At 32.6% G+C, this 26,955-nt stretch overlaps 1 protein-coding gene across 1 annotated transcript; it reads left to right on the top strand.

The window, feature by feature from the left end:
* The first annotated feature begins 6,210 nt into the window (after positions 1-6,210).
* Positions 6,211-10,352, top strand: LOC111714392 (uncharacterized). The gene is made up of 3 exons (XM_023489490.1): positions 6,211-6,423; positions 6,861-6,937; positions 9,854-10,352. The coding sequence occupies exons 1-3, from the start codon at positions 6,266-6,268 to the stop codon at positions 10,021-10,023; spliced, it is 405 nt and encodes a 134-aa protein (XP_023345258.1). The 5' UTR covers positions 6,211-6,265; the 3' UTR covers positions 10,024-10,352.
* The last annotated feature ends 16,603 nt before the right edge of the window (positions 10,353-26,955 follow it).

Raw genomic sequence — 26,955 nt, 5'->3', positions numbered from 1 at the left:
CCCTCCCTTTCTCTTTTCAGTTATATAAATACCCCTTTCCTCTCTCTTTCAGTTTCAGAAAAAGCCCCCTCCATCCTATCTCTCTCAGTTCCATAAATAGCCCCCTTCCCTTTCTCCTTCCAGTTCCTTAAATAGCCCCCTCCCTTCCTTCTTTCAGTTCCAGAAATAGCCCTTTTCCTCTCTCTCTCAGTTCCATTAATACCACCCGTCCCTTCCTTCTTCCAGTTCCATAAATACCCCCTTCCCCTCCGGCCTTCCAGTTCCATAATTAGCCTTCCTCCATTCCTCCTTCCAGTTCCATAAATAGTCTCCCTCCCTTCCTCCGGCCTTCCAGTACTATAAATAGCCCCTTTCCCTTCTTTCTTCCAATTGCATAAACAGCCCCCCTCCCTTCTTCCTTCCAGTTCCATTTATAGCCCCCTTCCCTTCCTCCTTCCAGTTCCATTAATAGCCCCCTTCCCTTCTTCCTTCCAGTTCCATAAATAGCCCCCTTCCCTTCTTCCTTCCAATTGCATAAAAAGCCCCCCTCCCTTCTTCCTTTCAGTTGTATAAACAGCCCCCTTCCTCCCCCTTTCAGTTCAAGTTTTAAAGGTTTCGTATTTTTTATTTTGTTAATGACTCTTTTTCAAAAATAATGCTTTTACAACTTTTTTTCTGAACCGTTAATATCTTGTTGGTGAAATATTCAAAACTTTATAAAATGCCAACTAAATTCATGCAGAGTTGACTCTAAGTGTAAAATAAAGTTCAATATAAGAATTAAAATGAATGTTGGCGATTCTTTCCACAACGTTATTTTTCATATACCCGGCCTCTCAATTTGTCTTATCCTGGGACAGAATGCAATTTTTCTTCTTTTTTCAATTCACTTTTTGTATCAAAACATTGCCCAAGCTAAAAAATAATAAAACTTTTTTACTCTTTTCTTTAATTCAGTTTTTGTAAACAAAGCAATGTCTAAGCAAAATACTAAAAAAATTTCTTTTCTTTGAAAAAATGTTGAAACCCATATATTTGCATACAAGAATTGAATTTGTATTTAGTTTAGGTAACCAATATATTTACGAATGAAAGAATCTAAAAAGCATGAATTTACATAAAATAAAATACATTCATGAAGCTGTTTACAGGGCTGCTCATCTGTATTGGATATAGGGTTGTAAACATAATTCAATTAAAGAGTTAGTTGCATGGAGCTGATATCGTCGTTTATTAAAGATCAAATAAACTCTGTTTTATTTACCTTTATTGTTTCTGTCTTAAAAGTCGCAAGTCATTTTATACAGAATATCAACTTTCAGATAGAAAAACATGGATATCTTTATAAATTTTCTTCAGGTGTAGGTTTTAAGCGTGCCTTTAAGTGAATTGAACGTTTACAGTTTACAGGCTACAGGCCACTAAAACATGATCTAGTAGCTCCTATAGATATAGGCACTTTTTAAAGTTATACGAAAATGGTGTTTATTTTATTGAAATAAATAATTATTTTAAAAAATAGATTAAAATCGTTTATCCTTTAGCTGAATACCGGCATCTTAAGGTAGAAGGAACTGGCTTTCTCTCTTCATGGAAATTACACACCTAACCTGTAAACAATGAGGGTTACTCTTAAGCTCCTGGGACTGTACGAGGAGTGTATGCAAGCAGGAGTAGAAGTGGAGCTTCACTTGTGGTTTAGAGGAGGTAATGAGTGGTTTACTCTATTAACCCTTAAAAAACAATGGTCCCAGTCCTCTAAACCCCGGAGAAGGAGAAGAAACGAAAGAGGTTTAGGAGAGGTGTGTCAGCTAAGAGGTCTAAAGAAAGGTCTGCTATAACCCCCTAGTCCGATGAGATGTCTGCTATAATCCCCCAGTCTGGGGAGAGGTCTGCTATAACCCCACAGTCAGAGGAGAGGTCTCCTATATCCCTCCAGTCCGAGGAGAGGTTTCATATACCCCTGCCGTCCGAGGAGAGGTCTACTATACCCCTGTAGTCCCAGGAGAGGTCTACTATACCCCTGCAGTCCCAGGAGAGGTCTACTATACCCCTGCAGTCCCAGGAGAGGTCTACTATACCTCTGCAGTCCGAGGAGAGGTCTACTATACCCCTGCAGTCCGAGGAGAGGTCTACATATACCCCTGCAGTCCGAGGAGAGGTCTACATATACCCCTGCAGTCCCAGGAGAGGTCTACTATACCCCTCCAGTCCGAGGAGAGGTCTACATATACCCCTGCAGTCCGAGGAGAGGTCTACATATACCCCTGCAGTCCCAGGAGAGGTCTACTATACCCCTGCAGTCCGAGGAGAGGTCTACATATACCCCTGCAGTCCCAAGAGAGGTCTTACTATACCCCTGCAGTCCCAGGAGAGGTCTCCTATAACACCCCAGTCCAAGAAAAGGTCTGTTAGATCCTAAAGACCATCTCTGTGATTGCTCCAAGTGGAAACGTGACCTCCTGTTATAACCCCCCCAAACGAAGAGAAAAACACAATCCCAATTTTTAGTTTCATCTTCTATTCCTCAACTTGACGGTTTCCAGCCTGAACTAGACCCTGCAATAGAACCAGATCCCTAAACTGAATTTGATACAGAGCCCACCTCTAAATATAAAAATCTCGGGTCTGACCCTGAACCTGTAGCTCAGTTCGAGCATGAATCAGAATCTGAGAGATATTTTCGAATTTTAAATTTTAAATTTATGTTTGTGATAATTTAAACCAAATGTGATCTATAAATGGTTTAGCAATAATTAATTATCATATACTTAAAAAAATCTTTTATTTCTAGAGTTTCATGTGCATGTAGTTCCACTGTTTGTATCGATATTGAAAACCTATTATGCAATATATGCATTATGCATATATTGCATATATGTAAAGAAATAACATTTTATCGAATTACAGAGAAAATGGATATTTTTATTTATACATGCCTTCTTCTTCTTCTTCCATCATTAGGGTTCACGGAGAACCTTTGTGCCGAGAGAGGGAGCTGCTGTACAGGACGGTCAGACAGGTAGTGTACATAAAAATGAAGAGTGTACACGGTTCTGTCTAGATTTGAATGTATTGTAAACATAATAATGTCTAGATGTGTACATAATAATATGTCTAGATGTGTATACATAATACTGTACATAATTATGTGTGATTGTGTACATAATACTGTACATAATTATATCTAGCTGTTGTATTTGACAGTCAGACAGGTAGGGTACGATATTGTACACGATTCTTTCTAGATTTAAATGTATTGCAAACATGATTATGTGTAGATCGTGTAGATATTATTGTACACAATTATGAGTAGATCGTGTAGATCTGCTGTTCAGATTATTCAACCTACTGTTCAGGTAAATTAAAGGATAGTTCCTGTTCACATCTAGCAGACTGCTGTTCAGACTATTCAACCTACGGTTCAGGTAAATTTAAGGATAGTTCCTGTTCACATCTAGCAGACTGCTGTTCAGATTATTCAACCTACTGTTCAGGTAAATTAAAGGATAGTTCCTGTTCACATCTAGCAGACTGCTGTTCAGATTATTCAACCTACTGTTCAAGTAAATTAAAGGATAGTTCCTGTTCACATCTAGCAGACTGCTGTCCAGATTATTCAACCTACTGTTCAGGTAAATTAAAGGATAGTTTCTGTTCACATCTAGTAGACTGCTGTTCAGATTATTCAACCTACTGTTCAGGTAAATTAAAGGATAGTTTCTGTTTACATCTAGCAGACTGCTGTCCAGATTATTCAACCTACTGTTCAGGTAAGTTAATGTGGCATATCCGATCTGCAACCTTTGACTGATGAATGCTGTTGGACTTAATCTTGTTAATTTACAAAAAATATTATTTTTTACTTTCAAGAAATGGCAGAAAATATTTTCTTTCGAATTTTTTTAATAAATTTTAAAATGTTTTTAACGTGAATTACAATTATTTGATATAACAGAATTCCCAGTTTAAAATATCTAAGGTCTACGACATTGATTTAACAGAATTCATAGTTTAATATATCTAAGGTCTACGACATCGATTTAACAGAATTCATAGTTTAAAATATCTAAGGTCTACGACATTGATTTAACAGAATTCATAGTTTAAAATATCTAAGGTCTACGACATTGATTTAACAGAATTCATAGTTTAAAATATCTAAGGTCTACGACATTGATTTAACAGAATTCACAGTTTAAAATATCTAAGGTCTATGACATTGATTTAACAGAATTCATAGTTTAAAATATCTAAGGTCTACGACATTGATTTAACAGAATTCATAGTTTAATATATCTAAGGTCTACGACATTGATTTAACAGAATTCATAGTTTAAAATATCTAAGGTCTACGACATTGATTTAACAGAATTCACAGTTTAAAATATCTAAGGTCTACGACATTGATTTAACAGAATTCACAGTTTAAAATATCTAAGGTCTATGACATTGATTTAACAGAATTCATAGTTTAGAATATCTAAGGTCTACGACATTGATTTAACAGAATTCATAGTTTAATATATCTAAGGTCTACGACATTGATTTAACAGAATTCACAGTTTAAAATATCTAAGGTCTATGACATTGATTTGCTAAAAAAATGGATTAGAAAATCAGACTTTGTGACAAAGACTTAATTTGTAGAATTTTGTGAATTGTTCCCTTGCTATTAATTTCTTCACTTTGATATATTAAATATATATAATGTTCAGGTTATTCATAACCAATCTATTTAAGCTAAAGAATAATATGTTTATACATGACTGTACTAAGTAAATAAAATAAATAGATATATTGTGTTTCTTAAAAAGTGTCGTTTTTCATTTCGTTACTAGATAGATATCAAAAGACAAATTCGTTTCGTACTTCTTCAAAACTATACAATTGTGAAACTATTTCAAAATAATGGATAATCCTAAAAGAAGACGTACGAAGTCTTTTCTCTATAAATACATTTGAGGAGCACCAAAGGAAAGCCAATGTGACCAGTCAACTAGGATGTTTTTAAATATTTTATATATCTTAGCATAGATTTAATAAAAAGTTGAAAAGTTGGATTCTTACTTCACTTTATTTGTTTTAAAAAAGACAGTTTTTCTAAAATACCCGTTTTCTTGGTTGGAAAGGAGACTGCGTTCTTCGTTCTTTTTGTATAATTAATCATTATCATGAACAACTTTTGAATATGTTTATTTTCAATTATGGTTTATCTATCAAAAGTGACTTGCCCATTTCTTTTACTGCAAGAAAACATACATTATCACAAATAAACACTTTGACGTCTAGAAAAACGACAATATCTCCCATATTTTGGATCAGATAAAGGTTTCAAGAGTACCGTTGTTAATCGGGAATTGCCATCTTTGCATGGTGGGTCACTTGAAATTACGCTTAAGAAAAGAACGAAAATGAAAATCAATCCAATATATATTTATATATCCTTAAGAGTTTTATTATCTGAGGCGAAAAATCAAAACGTTTAAATGTATCTCATAATTTAAACAATGGCCCACTCACACCAGAATTTCCGGAGTGGTTTATAAGTACTCTTTGCTTTTAATTTCTCTATGAGTAATATGTACCAGTGTATCCTTGTATATCTCATATACCAATGTATCCTACTGTATCATGGGTATTGGGTACTCAGTTTCCCATATGACTGATGCTCCATCCTAGAAACATCTTACTTAGACTTATTACTATTAGGAGAATACTGGAAACTAAGGGAGAAGTATAACCTTCTAGTAACTGATAACAGATTGGTTTTCTTAGTCAGAGTTCTTCATTTTTGGGTCCGGAACTTATTAATATAATTCAAATAAAGTGAATGTTCTTCTAATTCAAAGAGGGACATATACCGATTCACAACGACACAGTGTTTAAATCAGACAGATTCCTCTATTGTTGCTGTAACAGAATAAATATTCGAAAATAAAGAATTTCTAAAAAGAAAAAGCACGGATATCTCATTCTTGATTAAGCACAGCTTTTAAGGGTACCGTTGTAAATCATACATGCCACTAATACAAATTTGTCTGTAGTAAAATTACTACTATATTTCTCTTAAATAGGAATTATGTACTTCTAGTAATATACGTACTCCATGTAGATGTCTCCTTGTAATGTACTCCATGTATATGTACTCCTAGTAATGTACATCTAGTAATGCAATCTTAGTAATATACTCCTAGTAATGTACTCCATGTATCTGTACTCCTAGTAATGTACTCAATGTTTCTGTACTCATAGGAATGTACTCCAGTTAACTGTATTCCTAGTAATGTACTTCATTTATTGTACTCCTAGTAATGTATTCCATGTAACTGTACTCCTAGTAATGTACTCCATGTATCTAGGTGCTGTGGATAGTTCTCTGACTCCAGGAGAAACTTTTACCCTTGGAATACAAACAGTGGGGATAACTCAACATAATCATAGGTACAACAAACAAACAAACAAACATCCAAACAAACAAACAAACAAACAAACAAAAACCATATTTGTATCTTGAGGGAGGGGGTGCAGGGCCGCCATAAGCCAAGCATATCAACATCTAAACCACCGGATTTGCAGAATGACATCCGAACCCCGCACATCAATATTGTATGTTGCTATTGGCGGCCCTTCATAACACCTCCTCAACGACCTCAATAGAATTCTTCGTAAAAGAAAAAGATTAAAAAAATGATTTTAAAAATAAGGCAAACTCAATGTTGAAAGGAAAAATGCGTGAAGACATTGGAATATAAAAGAGGAAAAGAAGGATAGATTTATCAAATAAATTGAAAAAACTGAATAAGATAAGAAAGTACGAAGGAAAGAGAGAGGTTTGTTCCCTTTAAACTTGAACTCCATTAAATCTACTGTTAACTCAGGACTAGAAGAAGATTTGACGCCAAGATTGTCCAAACTTCAATATCTTGTAGAAACCTAGCCAACCCTATTCATAAAGGTAAATCAGGGAACTGAACAATTCTATTCATAAAATTTACTGAACAACTTTGTTCATAAAATAAACTGAACATTTCTATTCATGAATTTAAATGAACAACCCTATTTATAAAGTAAACTGAACAACTTTATTATTAAAGAAAACTGAACAACCCTATCCATGACTCAAACTGAACAGTGAACAAGCCTGTTTTATAAAGTAAACTGAACAGTGAACAACTCTGTTTTATAAAGTAAACTGAACAGTGAACAACCCTGTTTTATAAAGTAAACTGAACAGTGAACAACCCTGTTTTATAAAGTAAACTGAACAGTGAACAAGCCTGTATTATAAAGTAAACTGAACAGTGATTATAAAGTAAACTGAACAGTGAACAACCCTGTTTTATAAAGTAAACTGAACATATTTAATCATAAAGTAAAACGAAAAGTCTTATTCCTAAGGTAAACTGAATTAACAACACTTTTCAGAAGGTGAAATGAACAACTTTATTCATTAAGTAAACTGAGCACCTTCATTCCTTTTTAACTGAACAACCCTATCCATGAAATAATCTGAACAACCCTACATATATGTATATATATATATTGTATATGTTTATATATTGTAAGATAACAAACCCTACTCAAATATATGAAGGAAACAACTCTATTCATGAAACAAATAAAGTAATGTAAATAATATAAATATTTGTGATTTTTATATAATTGACATTGGTGGTTAATTGTTATTAAATTTATAAATCAGTCCCCCTAGCCCCCCCCCCCTCTGGTCCTGTTATTTTCTGTTAAAATAGGACAAGATAAAAAGGAGACAGTTTGGTATAAAAGAGATGAAGAATGCCATCTTCAATAAATGTTCACGGAGATGAGATTTTTCCAATTTTTGAACCACGTTGCAATATCCAGTAAATCTGTCAGGATGGTTTAGAATTTATATTAAACTCAGAGCAGGGGTAGATTTGTTCAAGGAGTGGGGTTAAGCTTCCCTTCCCCTTGAAGAAGTAGAAACTATAAGCCCCATCTACTGCATGGAATGTATAAAGCACAATATAATTTATGGAAAATTGTCTAACTCTAAAACGCGGAATGTCTACTGCATCGTTATACCACCGTTATACCAAAATGTACATAAAAACAAACTATAAATAATACTAATTTGAAAAATAATCGGTAAAATTTTCTAGGTTGAAACTTGAATAATGAAAATATTCAGGTTTTAAAGAGCCTGAGATGTCAATATTCTTAAAACTATCCTTGAAGAATCCTATTAAGCGTATTTCAAATTCAAAATTTAAAACAATATGCAGTAGATACACGATACAATGAAAATGGCCTTATTGTTAAAATATTTCATGTTTTTTACTCATTTTATCCTTCCAAGGAAGTATGGCGCGTCACATTTACCCTGTGTCCGAGCCACATTTCCCTGTATCCGAGCCACATTCATCAAGAATTCGAGAATATTTATTCTGTATCCGAGCCACATTTATTCTGTATTCGAACCACATTTATTTGGAATTCAAGTCTTTACCACAAACTTGAATATTCCATTCTCTTTATATTTGCAACCTGGCGGTTTAAAATTTGATATTTAAAACTTAGATTACATGATCTAACAGAGTTTATAGTTTGAAAAATCTAAGGTGTCTGACATTGGGTTGCAAAGATAAAGGTATTAGAATATCATAGTTTGTGGGGAAAACTCAATTCCTTTATCCAATAATTTACTGTCATTTTTGGACGGATTATTAATCGACTACAAGTTTACTCCTCAGAATAATTTTTTACACTCATTACTGAAATGCCTAAACTGCAGTTCACTTTAATTGTAAACAAAGATATAAGGGTTCCTGGTGTATTAACAATGTAGAGCAATATTAAAAAATTAAAATTAAAAATTTAATGCTATTTGAACTTCAATGGACTTTTTTCGATTTTTTACCGTTTTTCGGAACTTGGGCGTTTTGTAGTTGGGCGTTTTTTTGCATTGTGTGTTTTGCTGCATTGTGCGTTTTATAATTGGCTGTTTTGTATTGGGCGTTTTGTAACATTGGGCGTTTTGTTATTTGGCGTTTTGTTGTATTGTGTGTTTTGTAACATTATTAGGCGTTTTGTATCCACGCCAAAAATAATTCAATAAACTATTTTTAGAAACATGCAACAGTAATTAGGCACATTTACCTCACTAGAAGCGAATATTTCATTTAATGTAAATTGTCCCGTTTTGTCTTCTTGTTTCGTTTTGTTTTGTTTTGTTTTGTTTTGTTTTGTTTTGTTTTGTTTTGTTCTGTTTACAACTTTTTCTACCTGCCCTTGGAGGTGAGTCCTGTACTCCACGAACCAGAGTATTATACTGAAGTCTGCATTTCTTTTCATAAACCCTTTTTTCAAAACCTTAAAGGGACTGTAAGTGTATTTTCAAAACCTTAAAGGGACTGTAAGTGTATTTTCAAGTGACTCTCCATGCAGAGATGACAATGCCAGATTCACAACAGTACCCTTGAAACCTTTGACTGATCTAGGTTGTCTGACTAAACTACGAAAACACTTTTTTATTGTTGAACTCTTGTTAGCAAACTGTTGTAAGCTTTAATAATATTAATATTTACTCAGCAGAATTGGCAGAAAATAAAAATTTTCTTTCGAATTTTTGGAAATCACTTTTAATTTAAAATTAAATTGTTGAGTTTTCACACTGTACGCAGAGTACACCGCAGTTTACAGGAATTTAAGTGGTTTTCAAAAGATGTTTAAAAAATGTACTCGGTAAACAGCTTAAGGTTTAAAGGGTACCGTTGTAAATCTGACAGTGCCTTTATTTGCATGGAGGGTCACTTGAAATTACGCTTAAAGTTCCATTGAGACATGTGTGTTTCCTTTTCTCTGCTTTAAACATAATACCTGGTATTTGTAGACATGGAGGTATGTGTACAGACAGAATCAGGAGCTAAGAGTCCTCTGGGACTTTTTACACGGTTCAAGTTGGAGCGGGATCCTCCGCACAGAATATGCCGCGGCAAAATCTTCTTTTTGCGCGAGCGCAAACATGCTTGTCCAAATTTACATAAACTCAAATTGCTGTAATTTTAATCCAACAAATGTTTTTTACAGTATCAATTATTATAATACTCCAAAAAATATTTTAACATGCAATCAAATGTGATACAAAAAAAAATTAAAGGAATAAAAATTAAATTATTACTTAGTTTTAAGAAATAAATGCATTGGGTTTGCACCAGTGTTCAAAACAGTGCATTATTGCATGGCAATAAAGTTGCACTTTGCATTTTCCGGAATTTTGTGCAATTATCAACTTTTCTATTTCATCATTTAAACTTTAGTATGTCAGCAAATTTCAAATAGAATATTTTTTTTCCGTAAGTCATATTTTTAATATATAATCATTTATGTAATCCTATAGTGATTTATATTTTAAAATTTTATACACCATATTGTTTTTCAATATTATTAAGATAAATTCTATTTGACAGGAATTAAATTTCATCTTGGTGTTTATCCTAGTCCTAAAAGTTTCACTTTTATCGAGAGAAAAAAAGATAATAATTATTAATAAAAGAAGTAAGTTCTTTTTCTGAGACTAACTGTATCAAAATATATTTTTATAAAAGTGTTATGTATCCATTTAATGTGAAATATAGTTCTCCATATCCTTTAATGTCGGTTTAAAAAATGCTATTTGTATCGATCACATTCACGTTAAACTGACTATTATTATAGCAACGAAATGCATCTGAATCATATTTTGATCTTTTCTTCAAAATCCTTCCAAAATAGCGAAAAAATGACCTTAAATCCTTAAATATTCAAAAAAGCATAACCCAACAAAAAAGTACAAAGTAGTAAATACGGGGATGAGAAGTTAAGAACTAAAAGTAAAATTATTTTTTAAATCCCAATTCTAATAAATTAACATTTCTTATATAAATATGGTGTTTTTCTAAAGCTTTATTCGATTTTTTAAGGATGATATCACCAATTCAAAAATCCCGTTAATTCTAGGTTCAAAGTAATTTGAAAGGGAAATTGAGAGATAGTAATTAATGCGGACATGTGTTTCTTTTTTACTATCTATAATGTACAAAACAATTTTTTTGGCAACTCACAGGCATGTTTGTGGCTTCTCTAAATTGAAAAATGGTGTAAAAATGTAAATAGAAAAATCTGATTAGTTTACTTCAGTATGGAGAAAAATCGAGCCATGAAAAAAAAACCTCAAAGATTAATATTTAAAATTTCGGTAATGTTACATCGTCTATACGCAACATCCCCCTACTGAACTTCTGACCTACTAACTTTCCGACCTACTGCAATATCGAACCTACACCAGCTGATTATTTTTGTATTATTTGAGGGTTAGGTTAGGTTAAGACAATTGCTGGGCCGAGCGCTGCGGCTAGGACAGGCTAGGGGGCCGAGCACCGCGGCTAGGACAGGCTAGGGGGTCGGGCGCTGCGGCCACAAGTCCATTTAGCAGCTGTAAAACCACGTGCTTGTCGGTCAGATTTGTCGTAGGTCACAAGTGAAGTATAGCGGATTTGCGTAGGTCGAAAAATACACCACCAAAATTTCATTGTCTTTATTATCATTTGTGGCTATTGCAAGAATTTCTGATAAATCAAGTGAAATGTTTGTTCTACATTTCCTTTCTATACCTAGAATTATTGTGACCAAATTGCAAGCTCTGCAGCTGAGTTAATAAAAACATCCTTTTTAGTATTCTTGAGAAATTTTTCTTACTGAGGTTTCACAGAAAGGAATTTAACACTTGATATCATTTTAGAGGAAAAGAAGGTATAAAACAGTCGTCAATCAGGAAATTGAAAGTTTGAAACAAAAAGAAATGAAATTATATAATTCCAATCGGTTTAGCCGTTCCGATGTGCATTGAGAATAAGAACAAAGACGAATAAAATTATTTTGTTAATGTACTGAAAATAACTGAAAACTTTGGAATATTCCTTGTCTTAATTCGCTTAATTATTAAACATTTATTATTATATTTTTTAGATTGTTTCGAGCATATTTTATTAAAAAAGTTCTGCAGCGACATTTTACAACTGCAACGAAAAAATAAGACGGCTATATTGATGGGGCATCAAGTCCGTTTTTAAACATTTAACGCTTAAGGCTTCGTAGAGGATCTTTAAGAATCTGAATTGTAAATCACATTTCAAAATCGCATGCTTGCAAAATTACATAATGCTAGTTTTTTCTCTGACTAAAGATATTATAAACATTTTGAGAATGCAATTTTGCAATGTTATCTATATTTTGCTTGTCTGTCTGTCTGTTTGTCCGTTTGTATCCCATAAACGTCAAAACGGCTGAACCGATTGGGGCCAAATTTCGTACGGGACCTCACATAACCCCGGGGAAGATTACAGGACGCTGAAAGTTACAAAAATTACTCTCCAAAATTTTTTGGTTTTTGTAAAATTTTAAAAATGCGCGAAAAAGTATTATTAAATCCGCGAACTTTTTTGTTGTTATTAAGTTTTATATTGTACAAAGAGAAGATGCTTACAGATAGAGCCACAATTAAAAGTTGAAAAAGAAGATGGGGGCTAAGCGTCCTAAAAGTCTATTGCTATGTTTGATGTATGTTATGTATTGCATGTATTGAATAATAAAGTATATTGTCACAAATAAGAAAAGAATTAATATCAACTATATCGATATATTTATGTTCATATATATTTATTGTTCAGTCATTTAGGCATTTTGAGGCTCAATCACTAAGACAAAACCAATAAAATGACTTGGCTAAACACCTCTAACCACCTCTTGGCTAAACTATTGGAAGGTTATTTAATTGCGGAAACTTTCTAAACCGAATTAAAAATAAATCTTCACTCTAGAGTCCGAAATTTAAAAGAGTATCGTCGAACGAAACTCCCGAATGTCCTTTTTGAGATCTTAAGATTTTGTAGATTTTGATTCGACAAAAATGGAGAATATAAAGAAACTAAAAAAAATAGTATTTCATGACAAAAATATTGATATTCACAAAACTGACTAACCCCATTCGTCAAACCCGGGTTTTAAAACTGGTTTTAATAATGATACCCTGTCTTAAGTTTTGGGCTCAGATGTTACAAATGTGAACTGTAGGGCTGGGCGTCGTTCCTCAGGGAAAAATCGTTCTTTCACAGGAACGAACGGAACAAACTATTTAAAAGCCCTAGTGACACGCGTTTTCATTCGGAATAATCTTCACGTTTACTTTATTTAGTATGTCACACCTGCCAGCTCTGTGTTTAGCCTGTCACACCTGCCAGCTCTGTGCTTAGCATGTCACACCTGCCAGCTCTGTGCTTATCATGTCACACCTGCCAGCTCTGTGCTTAGCATGTCACACCTGCCAGCTCTGTGTTTAGCATGTCAAACCTGCCAGCTCTGTGCTCAGCATGTCACACCTGCCAGCTCTGTGTTTAGCATGTCACACCTGCCAGCTCTGTGTTTAGCATGTCACACCTGCCAGCTCTGTGTTTATTTATTTGAAAATTGGTTATAAAGGTTCCGCTAATAATTTTCAAAAAGTATTTAATGATTTATCAAAATCTTGCTGGCTTCAGAAAAGGTTTCGTAAATTTGCCCGTCAGAACCTCTTCATTATTGAACACAAAATATATCAAAGCTATAAATGCCTCTATAAAATCCTGCTCTATCTAGATGTTTAAATGGAGTGGCCGGTAGTGTCAATAGGTATGGTAATTGAACTGAGTCGAGATATTTATATATGTATATAAAGTTGTAATATTTGTTTGTTTGTCTGTATGTCTGATCATAACTTATGAACCCCGGAGCTAAAAACTTTAGAATGTGATTTCCTTAATCCCGATCGGTTAATTGATCTGAGCTGGGAACTTTTGGAAGATCGTGGATATCGGGATTAATGCTTGATTCACTCTTTCTTTATCTCTACGTTAAATTATGCTTGTTCTTTTTTTGTTTTTAATCTCCAGATTAACTAACCAATCGGGATTAAGGATATCCCATTCTAAAGTTTTCAGCTCTGGAGATTAATAACAAGAGGAGAACAAGTCTTATTTAATCTCGAGGTTAAGAAAAAGAGTGGATCAAGCATTAATCCTGATATCCACCATTCAATAGTTCCCAGCTCTGGATTGATTTGCCTAAAACTGGGGTTGGGGAAACAGACTCCACGACTTTAAAAAATTACACCTTAATGAAGAAAAAATTTCATATTTCATATATAATAAAAAAATGGGAAAAAAAATATTTCTGAATTTTTTACGAAGAACAAAAACTGAAAGTTATGAAAACAGAGGCAGAATTAAAGGAATTTGAGCCGCGACTTGAATTTTGAGACGCGGCTCAAATATGGTTGGTTCCACTTAAAAATTGTATTCAATGTTTCAACATTTAAGCCGGCGCTCAATTAAAACCGGCTTAAATTCATCAAATTCGGACTCAGTTTTGCATAAATGTAAAGAAAACAAGAAACACGAGTTCTACTTATTTTCTTAAACTTATTTCATTTCAAACTTCAAATTAGAATTTCCAAACTTTCTAAAATTCACTTGATTAAGTCATTTAAATCTAAATTGAATTTTTTTTTAAAATGTGCTGGGCCTTATCGATGCCTGAGTTTAAAGCTTATAAACATACTGAGACTTCCCTTAAAGGAACTGTAAAGCTAATATCAAGGGAACCTTCACTTTTATAGAGTGCATGTCAGATTCACACTGATGAATGAGATATCCTTGTGGTTATGGCTAAAAAAATGTTTAAGACTGTAGTTTCACTAGAAAAAAAGCACATGTGGATTTATGGTGTACAAACAGGTAACCGCCAAAAAAGTCATTGGAAAAAAAGTTTCCGGGAAAAAAGTCCTAAAATTTGACACTAAAAAGTCCTGTGGAAAAAAGTCCTTTTGTTGAAAAGTCTCCGAAAATAAAGTCCTACCAATTCGAGACTTTATTTTCTAGGACTTTTTTCTGGCTCCAGTATGATTTTATACAAAAAAGTCCTCGGAAAAAAGTCCTCTAACAAGTGAAAATGCATGATTCACAATTCTAGGTTTTTCTTTTCCTCGGATTTATTTTCTTCTCAAAACTGGGGCCTATTGTAATTTTCATCTTAATTCGTTCATAAAGTAACTACGCAAATCCTGTAATGCGATTAACCTATTCCAGGTTCGGTCGGTTTTATTTTCATTGGGCCTTTAAGTCGTGCCGAAGATCTTGCAACTGTCAATCACGTGACCCAAGCTTTCGTCAAAGTTGGGCCAACTTGTGTGAGAGCCTGGGATTCTGTTTTAGTGGATTTTAATAGGGGAAGGACCTGGATAGATACGTATTGAGTAAATTGTTATGGAGTAGGTATTTGCTACATACTCACTATCAACTAATACATCTCTCAGAGAAGACCCTTTTCCCCTCCGGACAGCATAATAGGAACTTAGTTCTTTACGAAGCAATTAACTAAATTGCATGGTTAATATGTCCCTTCAGAAAACAATAATCCTCATATCCGATGGATTAAGTTAAAGGGAGTGTTCACCAAAAATATTCGGTGGTGATCGCTACTAATCATACTTCTATCTGTTGCGTCTATAAGGAGAAAATTGTTAAAAACCTATACCTAACAATTTAGCGTTCATACTAATTCAGAAAGTTGCAATATTCGACTCAGATTGTAAATAAATCAATTTAATTCCTTAATCATCGAATTTTATTCAACGTATTCGTTTATAGTAGATATTTCATAATATTTTTAATTGTATCAGCCGTTTTAACGCGATATTGGTTACAAACAAACAAACAAAAAAACAGAGAAGCAAAGTATATTTATATTAGACATTTAGTGTGCTTTGCGCCCTTCTTTTATTTCAATTGTGAACATTTTCTCGTTGTATACATTGAAAAACAATACATCGCGGATTTCACAAAAAAATGTCGTGGATTTTGAAAATTTTTTGGAAATTGAATTTTGTGGGAGACAGATTTTTTGAAATTTTTATCATTCATAAACCTTACCTGGGGTACCACAAAAAAATTGGACCGGATCGGTTCAGTCGTTTTGACGTTTATTGGATACAAACAAACAGACACCCAGACAAGCAAAGTATATGTATTCTAGGCTTTCAGGCGCTTTGCGCCCATCTTCTCCTTCAATTGTAAACATTTTCTCCATGTGTACATTGTAAAACAAAAGCAAACAAAAAAAATTTCGTGGATATTCAAAATTTAATAACAATCGAATTTTATTGGAGGCAAATTTTTTTAATTTTGGTAATTCATTAAACTTTCCTTCATACATAAAATTTGGGCCCGATCGGTTCAGCCGTTTTGACTTTTATTGGTCACAAACAAACAAACAGACAAACAGACATGCAAAGTATAAGTAAAGATATGTATAGATTTTAATATTCTTAAAAAAGAACAGTTGAGTTCTCAGACGAATTAACTCTACCTGAGAACTCAACTTTTCCTTCCTTTTATAAGAATACTCAGCAGGGAAAAAAATGAGTATTTTACCATCTGACGTCAAAGTACATATTTTACCATCAGACGTCAAAGTACATATTTTACCATATGACGTCAAAGTACATATTTTACCATCTGACGTCAAAGTACATATTTTACCATCTGACGTCAAAGTACATATTTTACCATCTGACGTCAAAGTACATATTTTACCATCTGACGTCAAAGTACATATTTTACCATATGACGTCAAAGTACATATTTTACCATCTGACGTCAAAGTACATATTTTACCATCTGACGTCAAAGTACATATTTTACCATCTGACGTCAAAGTACATATTTTACCATCTGACGTCAAAGTACATATTTTACCATCTGACGTCAAAGTACATATTTTACCATCTGACGTCAAAGTACATATAAAAAGTTTAACTGGATTTTGCACCAATATAATTTTTCATTAGATATTTAAGATCAGACAAAAAGCCACGACAATTTTTTTAAATTTTAACTTAAAACTTAAGAAAAACGGACAGAAGGACCATAAACCGTAAACAGGAGCTCGACGAATAAAATATACTCTTAAAACTTGTGTTGCTGTCAGTTTTCATTTTCTCAGTTTAAAGACATGGTTAAGAGATGTCCAAAAATTACTTACTCCTTTAGGGGACATTCTTGTTTAACTCAGCCACCCCTTGGAAGTCAGCATCTCAGATTCGGATGAAACTTAAATAATTTATCAATAGTTATCTATAACTTATATGTGAATATTGCATCAATACTGTAAAATACTTTATAAAATACGATATGGTATCTTTTAGTGTGTATGTTTATTGTTTAGTTAATATTTAGTTATGATATTTAAAAGATTTACTTTCTAACTTTATTTGCTGCATATAACCATAGATAAATAAATAAGCATAGATAGATAGATTTACGCAAAACCACCAAGAATTGTACAGTCCGCGAACTCATACTTCTAGGGTTAAAAGTGTACTTCAATGATAGGCGGGGTGGTTTGGTGTTTTAATGGATTTCATAATAGAGTGTAAAATAACTCCGGGAATGGAACTATTTGAACAACAATATTTCACTGAGCAATACATCATATTGACGAGAACTGAAGAAGGGCATGAGAAGGACTATACTAACTTAAATTTCTCTCTACAGAATTCATGTACACCACAAGTACTCATTGACATAAGAACAGCCAATGTTCACAACCGACCTAGTTAATCTATATAATAGGAATCTTTAAAACATCTCTGTACATTCATATCTTTCAAGATGAAAAATGTCGTCTTATGCGCAATCTATCTTTATCTATGCATATAACAGACAGAGTGATAAGCACCAGAACACAGTTTGTACTGAAGTCAAAAATCAACAAATCTGTGACATTGATCGAATTTTTCTGTTGTGGGATATCTTTCGAAAGGAATTTCTCCTATTTTATAAACCAGAGAAAAGCATGAAAGAGAGTGTGGAGGAAGAATTCAAATATTTGTGACTGAATAAATAAAAATATTTTGATAAAAACAGTTGCAGAGAATAATAACAAACCATCGGGTATAAATTCATGTATATATATATGTATGGATCCAAATAGATTCTAGTACAATAGATGGCAACGTAGAATTTGTACACTCTCAGTACAATTGTATTCTGTCGTCACAAGTGTCAATTTAGTTTTTGTGTCCGACAAAATCATCAATAATAGGGATAATTTTAGAATAAAGTGCTTTTCTTATAGTAAAATAAGTGCAATTTTATGTGTTCTTTAGTTTCTGCTTTTATTTAATCTTGGAAAACATGTCAACTAATGTGAGAAAATTTCGCTTTCCTTGTTATATTTGACACTTGTGACGTCGTGTATAATTGGTTAATTTCTCTGTTGCCACCTATTGTACTTGATAATCTATTTGTATGGATCTATAGAACGATTGGGTTATCTTCAGGGAGTAAGGAATAGAAGGGAGATATAACTGACCCGGTTCGCCCTACCATCTGATTATCCATGCTTTGCAGACGGTACTTGACGGTACTGCGTATACAATAACCTTTTCTGAATATTTCATAAACAAATGGAGTACCCTTCTGCAAAGCATGTATAATTATATTGTAGGGCGAACCGCGTCAGTTATATCTCCCTTCTATTCCTACTCCCTGGTTATCTTATACTCACAGTAAATCCATTAAGGGTTTGCCAATTACTCCCTTTAAACTGAAGCTAGAAAATGCACTTTTTAGCTTTAAAAAAATTAGTTCACCTTCTTGAAATCCTAACAGTTGCCTCAGATCAACTTTAAACTATTTTTCGACATAAAAACTTCCGAATTTTAGCCTCAGTTAAACATGATTTTTAATCAAAATTTCAAAACTACATACATTGAAAAAATAAATCTTTCTTTAAAGTATTCTCCTTTAAATCATTAAGAGCCTCAAAATACTAAAGAGTTACCCGCACAAATAAAACTTCTGAGACATTTATACCGTGTACGGAATTTATACGGTCTGATTTATGATTCCCTCACGGGCAGCCGTAGTACATTTGAATTTCCGAGCCGGGTCAGCCTTTCCGGTCCCATTTTGTACTGTATCGCCCGGACATTGGTTAAATGAAGCAGACACTAGGACTAGCCGGTGCAACAAGATTGACGCGGTCAGACTTTAGGTTGAATTTACTTTTACTGAAGGGTCAGGGGTGCGTGCCCTGCAACTATACTTATTTCTTTCTTTGGCACATTATTTAATAAGACCACACAAAAGGCTGCAGAAGTTTTGATATAAGCATAACATCGTCATATTGAAGAGTTTGGGGTCGTCTTTACTGTTTACAGTCTCATCCTTTGTGGATAACCCTGTCGGGAGTGGCTTTAAAAAACTAAAAGCAAACTAAATTTAATGTTGATATCATCTGAAAGATTTGTAAATTTATTTATTTAAAAGGTCTGTAAATTTATTTATCTATATGCATGGAGGCTAGATACTCAAATGTTTTAGAATTATAATTTCAATAGAATAATTAAATAAAGGAACAAAATACTTATAATTAACTTCAATTTGGTATTTTTCAATAAAAAAGATTTTAAAAGTATGAAATGTTGTAGTTTTTACTAAATCTAAATTTAAAAAAATATCTATTCGTGTAATTTTTGGAAATTAGATAAAAGAATATGTTTAATAGAATAAGATGTAAAATTGTAATATGTTTCATAAGGTAAGAGTTAAAATGGAATATGTTCAATAGAATAATTGATGTAAAATGGAAAATGTTGAATAGAATAAGATGTAAAATGGAATATGTTTAATAAAATATAATTTATAAATGGAATATGTTTCTTAGAATAAGCTTTAACACTGGAATATGTTCAATATTAAAAAAAGTAAAATTGGAATATGTTTAATAGAATAAGGTGTAAAATTGTAATATTTTTAATAGAATACGAAGTAAAATGGAATATGTTCAATAGAATAATTGATGTAAAATGGAATATGTTCAATAGAATAAGATTTATAAATGGAATATGTTTCTTAGAATAAGTTGTAACACTGGAATATGTTCAATATTAAAAAAGTAAAATTGAAATATGTTTAATAGAATAAGATGTAAAATTGGAAAATGTTTCATAGAATAAGGTGTAGAACTGGAATATGTAAAATCGTAATATGTTTAATAGAAAAAGATGTAAAATTAGATTATGTTCAAGGTAGTAGAATAATTTGTAAAATTGGAATATGCTTGATAAAAAAGATCAAAAATTTTGATATGTTTACTAAAAAAGATTTATTTTTAAGTTGTGTAATATTTGTTTTGCTTTACCTATAGAAATATTGTGAGTAGGGTGAGGGGGGGGGGGAAGAAAATATGATAAGTTTTTCTGACACCTTACAACCTTAAAGATTAATCATTTGTCTAGACAATCCCATCTAGAGCAAACATTATACAGTTAGGTATGGGCATCTAGAGCAAACATTATACAGCTAGGTATGGGCATCTAGAGCAAACAGTATAGATCTAGGTATGGGCATCTATAAACAAACAGTATACAGCTATGGTTGAGCCTCTAGAGCAAACATTATACAACTAGGGACGGACATTAGAGCAAACATTATACAGCTAGGGATTGCATCTAGGGCAAACATTATACAGCTAGGGACGGGCAACTAGAGCAAACATCCCCAAATACCCAGGTATCTGGGAAATTCTCCAAATTACTTGGGGAAGCTAAGGGAGGTTTATTTTTCAATTTTAGGAAATTTCTGAAATGCTTTGTTAGTTGGGAAATTTCCCAAATACCCAGACATTTGGGAAATTCCTCAAGCATTCAGTCATTTGGGAAACTTTCAAAATCTTAAAAATTTCTATAGGATTTTGGGAAATCTGGAGAATTCCTCAAATATCTGGGATTCTGGGGAATTCCCCAAATGCCTGGGAATCTGGTAATTCCCCAACAAATTACTTGGAGAATCTGAGGGGGGTTTATTTTTCAATTATAAGATATTTCTTAAATGCCTAAATATTTGGGAAATTTCCCAAATACTTAGACAGAATTTCTCAAGTATCCAGTCATTTGGGAAATTTACAGAATCTTCAAATATACCACCATCAAATTTCTACAGGAATCTGGGAAATCTGCGGATTCCTCAAATACCTGGGATTCTGGGGACTTAGACACCTACTGCCTAAGCCCTCAAGCACACTGCCTGAATGCTTACATTTTGCAAACTTTTTTGCATACGGAGGAAAACTCTTAAAGAATGACGACTCCAAGTTTAAATTAATTATTTTGCCTAAAATAAAGGGATTTAATGGCTTATTTAATGATTTGACAAAGAAAGAAAAAAATTTACACTTTCTAATCATGAATATTAAAATTCAGATGCATAAATTCACTACATTCGTCTCTTAAGTCTTATCAGAACTATATATTACAAATTTAAAATAACTAATTATCATTAAAATAATGTTTATTGGTTTAAAAAAGTGTAATTTTATTAAACTTGATTCTCAAATTTTCTATAGCAATTTTTTTATTTTTTTTGCTTAACAAGTGTCTCAAACGGACAGTTAAGAAACAAATAATTATTTTCCGACAAGGTTATTTTTATGATCATGGCTAAAAAATAATAGGAAGGACAATTTAAGTTGGAATAGATGATTTGCCTAAAACTTGTTTGTTAACAAGAAAAAAACATTACGATTTTAAATTATTTCATTCACCCCTAACCATGATAACCATAACCCTGCTGGGGAGGGGGGGGGAATTAATTCCCCCCCTTCCAGGTGTTTTAATTTACATTAGGTGTTCCTCCCACCTCACACACCCTGCATACATGGTGAACATAAATCTATCATGTTTTTTGAGACTCACTTCAAGTAGAGATTATACCATTTTTCTTCTTCAAACCCTTTGTAACGCAACATAAAAAAACTAGGGTTACAGGAACAAATTTAATTTACTGAGCATAAAAAGACAGATCTTCCACACCAAAAGTATGAACAAAATTAATTTGTTTTTGTCATTCAAAATTAGGCTCAAATTTAATCAAATTTTATTCTTTCACTTATAGTATTGACTACGATATATATGATATAAAATATATATAAAATACATATATTACACTTATTTTTTGTTAAAAAATAAACAATACACAAATAAACACTCCTAGACTGTATAAAGCACAAATGCCGAGATTCTTATGTACTGTATATACAGGGTGTCCCACGAAACATGACAATAGGAAGACGACTTGAAAGTCGTCTTTGGTATTATAATTTATTTGTGACATTTAGTCTTCTATCTACTTTAACATGTATGATTCTTGAAACAATTATCACATAATTCTCCTAGCCCTGGCATTTCCAAAAATAAAGTTGTGAACAGTGTACTGGGTAGATTGCATCAATCTTCCTTCATTTTATACAATGTAGAAACCTATCTAACTTAAAGAGACAATCTTCATTTTATACAATGTAGAAACCTGTCTAACTTAAAGAGACAATTTTCATTTTATACAATGTAGAAACCTATCTAACTTAAAGAGACAATTTTCATTTTATACAATGTAGAAACCTATCTAACATAAAGAGACAATCTTAATTTTATACAATGTAGAAACCTATCTAACTTAAAGAGACAATCTTCATCTTATACAATGTTGAAACCTATTTTACTTAAAGAGGAAATTTTAATTTTATACAATGTAGAAACCTGTCTAACTTAAAGAGACAATTTTTATTTTATACAATGTAGAAACCTATCTAACTTAAAGAGACAATCTTCATTTTATACGATGTAGAAACCTATCTAACATAAGGAGACAATTTTAATTTTATACAATGTAGAAACCTATCTAACTTAAAGAGACAATCTTCATTTTATACAATGTAGAAACCTATCTAACTTAAAGAGACAATCTTCATTTTAAACAATGTAGAAACCTATCTAACATAAAGAGACAATCTTCATTTTATACAATGTAGAAACCTAACATAAAGAGACAATCTTAATTTTATACATTAAACAACGCTTACAGTCCCTTTCAAGAAAGATGTCTGATGCTGATCACCCTCTTTAAAATGAAAACCGATAAAACCCCATTTATGAGTTTCATGCACTTGAACACAATCTTTTTAAAGAGGTTTAGTAGTGCACCAGGTTTATGAGGCTTTTAATAGAACTGCTTCCGTTTTTATCCAACGGTGATAATCTTATCCTCTTATCAGACCAGATATTAAATGCAAGAACCATAGAGAATAGAATATATAGAGAGGAATTTAATGGAAAAAAGTGTAAAACGGCCATTTTGTTGCACTGTTTCCATACTGCAGGTGTACTTCACATATTTATGCTATATAACCTGTTGGGCCCTAGAATATCATTATAAAGAAAATCTAAAATTATTGTTAAAAGAAAACCAAATTTTGAAATAGGCTGGTTTCATAATTGGCCAATGATCCTTTCACATAGACTCTATGCCTTCCACTTTACAAACGATGATTTTCCGTTATAACTATAAATCAAATGATGTTTTTATTCATGTCCTATGTTTGTACCGTCCCCTATACGTCCTGTCTCAAGTTTGTGTGTCCTATATGTGTCCTGTCCCACGTGAGTGTGTCCTATATGTGTCCTGTCTCACGTGTGTGTGTCCTATATGTGTCCTGTCTCACGTGTGTGTGTGCTATATGTGTCCTGTCTCACGTTTGTGTGTCCTATATGTGTCCTGTCTCACGTTTGTGTGTCCTACATGTGTCCTGTCTCACCTTTGTGTGTCCTATATGTGTCCTGTCTCACGTTTGTGTGTCCTATATGTGTCCTGTCTCACGTTTGTCTGTCCTATATGTGTCCTGTCTCACGTTTGTGTGTCCTATATGTGTCCTGTCTCACGTTTGTGTGTCCTATATGTGTCCTGTCTCAAGTTTGTCTGTCCTATATGTGTCCTGTCTCACGTTTGTGTGTCCTATATGTGTCCTGTCTCAAGTTTGTGTGTCCTCTATGTGTCCTGTCTCACGTTTGTGTGTCCTATATGTGTTTACTAGGTTTACTAGTACAAGCAAAGTATACATATATAGATAGAGAATAGGTTTAGGTTTACTAGTACAAGCAAAGTATACATATAGATTGAGATATAGGTTTACTAGTACAAGCAAATTATACATATAGATAGAGAATAGGTTTACTAGTACAAGCAAAATATACATATAGATAGAGAATAGGTTTACTAGTACAAGCAAAGTATACATATAGATAGAGAATAGGTTTACTAGTACAAGCAAAGTATACATATAGATATACCAGTAGCCTCAAAATCAACTGAACATTTACTGTGTTTCATGTTTATTTGACTTTTTCAAGTCATAATTTAAAGCTAACAGTCGTCTTCCTATTCCACAATATTACGGGTCCCACTGTATATTCATATTTTATATAAAGACTGTGAAAATACCTTTGTTTTTATAATAATTTCCAACCTTTTTGTTTAATAACATTTTTCCTTTGATCCTCAGTAATTCAGGAAAATATAAAATCCAGCTTACAGAAAGTAAACACAGACTTTCATTGTTTTTAATAAAGTTTTCTCAGACGAGGTTAAACATTAATTTTCCTAAAAACAATGCAACTGAAAGCAAATGTTTAAAACAGTTGAAAAGTGTTGAAAATAAATGAATATTCCTGGAAATGATGGTTTTAAGAGAAATTTAAATATTTTGGTTTGAAATCTCCAACTTGTTGGATTAAACTAATCCTGGAAACATGTCAAACTAATGGAATATTCTCTGCTGAGCATTAAACAAATGTGGGATTGTCTCAGTATTAAAAATAGTTTCAAAGGAAAAGAAAAAAAGAATAAGACATTATTTACTAGCTGATATTCTAGCTCACTAACGAGTTTTATAGCCAACTAACTAGTTTTCAAGATCACTAGCTCGTTTTCCACCTCACTTGCTACTTTTTTAGCTCACTAAATAGTTTTCTAGCTCACTAACAAGTTTTTACCTCAATGCAATAACTACTTGTATACCTTACTAACTGGTTTTCTATCTTACTAACTAGTTTTCGAGCTCACTAACTAGTTTACGAGCTCACTATCTATTTTTCTAGCTCCCTGACTAGTTTTCTAGTTCAATAACTAGATTTCTAGCTTACTTTTTAGTTTTATAACTCACTAACTAGTTTTCAAGCTCATTAACTAGTTTTAAAGCTCACTAACTAGATTTCAAGCTCACTAACGAGTTTTTTCAAGATTAATAACTCATTTTCTAGCTAACTAACAATTTTAATAGCTCACTACTAGTGTTGTAGCTAACTAACAAGTTTTCTAACTCACCAACTAGTTTTCTAGCTTACTAATTAGTTTTTAAGCTCACAACTATTTTTCTAGCTTACTTACTAGTTTTTTTAGGTCACTAACTATTTTTCTATTTCACTAACTAGTTAGCTAACTCACTAACTAGTTTTCTAGCTCACTAACCAGTTTTTTAGCTCACCAACTAATTGTATAGCTCAATAACTAGTTTTCTAGCTCAGTAACTAGTTCTCTAGCTCACTATCTAATTTTCTAGCTCACTAATTAGTTTTCTTGCTCACTAACTAGTTTTATAACTTACTAACTAATTTTCCAGCTCCTTAACTCGTTTTATAACTCACTATCTAGTTTTCTAGCTCACTTTCTACTTTTTTAGCTCACTAACTAGTTTTCGAGCTCACTTTCTACTATTTCAGCTCAGCCACTAGTTTTCTGACCTATACTATCTAGTTTTCTAGATTACTAAATAGTTTTCTAACTAGTTTTCTTACCATTTTTCTAACTATTTTTCTATCTAGTTTTCTAATCATTTTTCTAACTATTTAAAATCTGATTGAATCGGATTGAATTCTGTGCTTGATTCTTGTGCCTCCTGTGACACACAACTATTAAAAAGTTAAATTAAAATTTTAATTTCACATTCTTCCAAGATTAGGATCTGGATCTGGAGCCATTTCTGGGAATATCGGAGTATATTTGTTATATACCTTCTCATCTCCGGAGTATTTGTTATATACCTTCTCATCTCAGGAGTATATTGCTATAAACCTTCTCATCTCAGGAGGATATTATTATATACCTTCTCATCTCAGGAGTATATTGCTATATACCTTCTCATCCCAGGAGTATATTGTTATATACCTTCTCATCTCAGGAGTATATTGTTATATACCTTCTCATCTCAGGATAATGTTATATACCTTCTTATCTCAGGAGTATAATGTTATATACCTTCTTATCTCAGGAGTATAATGTTATATACCTTCTTATCTCAATAGTATATTGTTATATACCTTCTCATCTCAGGAGTATAATGTTATATACCTTCTTATCTCAGGAGTATATTGTTATATACCTTCTCATCTCAGGAGTATAATGTTATATACCTTCTTATCTCAGGAGTATATTGTTATATACCTTCTTATCTCAGGAGTATATTGTTATATACCTTCTTATCTCAGGAGTATATTGTTACCTAATATTTAAGTAATATGATTCGTCCGATTCAGTACGGCACCCTTTAAATCTTTGCTCAAAGATGAATGGGATTATACTAGATTTTCGAAGCTGAAAATTGATATTTTCTACTTTGGTTTCTCTATAAAAGTGATTTGAAGGTTATCCTGCAGAGACAATTAAGAAATATATAAGAATTTAACAACTAAAAGAAAAACGACTATATCTTCCCCATCATTGATGCAAAAGTTTTGAGTCTGACATTTGTAAATGCATCTACAGTCCCTGAATTATAAAATACATATGATGAATATATTTTTTATAAATTTTCTAATATTTGACTCCACTTAGTATTGTTTTGGAGGCTTTAGAAACCAAGCTGACAGAATATTTTCAGTTTAAAGGAAAGGACAATATTTCCAAGAAAATTCCAAAATAGAATTTTTCTGACATTTTCTATTATACATTTCTTAAAATTCAAATTTGAAAACATCTTTATATATATTTATATATATTGGAGAAAGTCTTGTCAGAAGATAAAAACTTCAGT

Source organism: Eurytemora carolleeae, unplaced genomic scaffold, assembly GCF_000591075.1.
Source record: "Eurytemora carolleeae unplaced genomic scaffold, Eaff_2.0 scaffold1568, whole genome shotgun sequence".
NCBI lineage: Eukaryota > Metazoa > Arthropoda > Copepoda > Calanoida > Temoridae > Eurytemora > Eurytemora carolleeae.
Note: the sequence above shows the minus strand (reverse complement) of the source record. Positions and strands in the feature narration are given on the sequence as shown.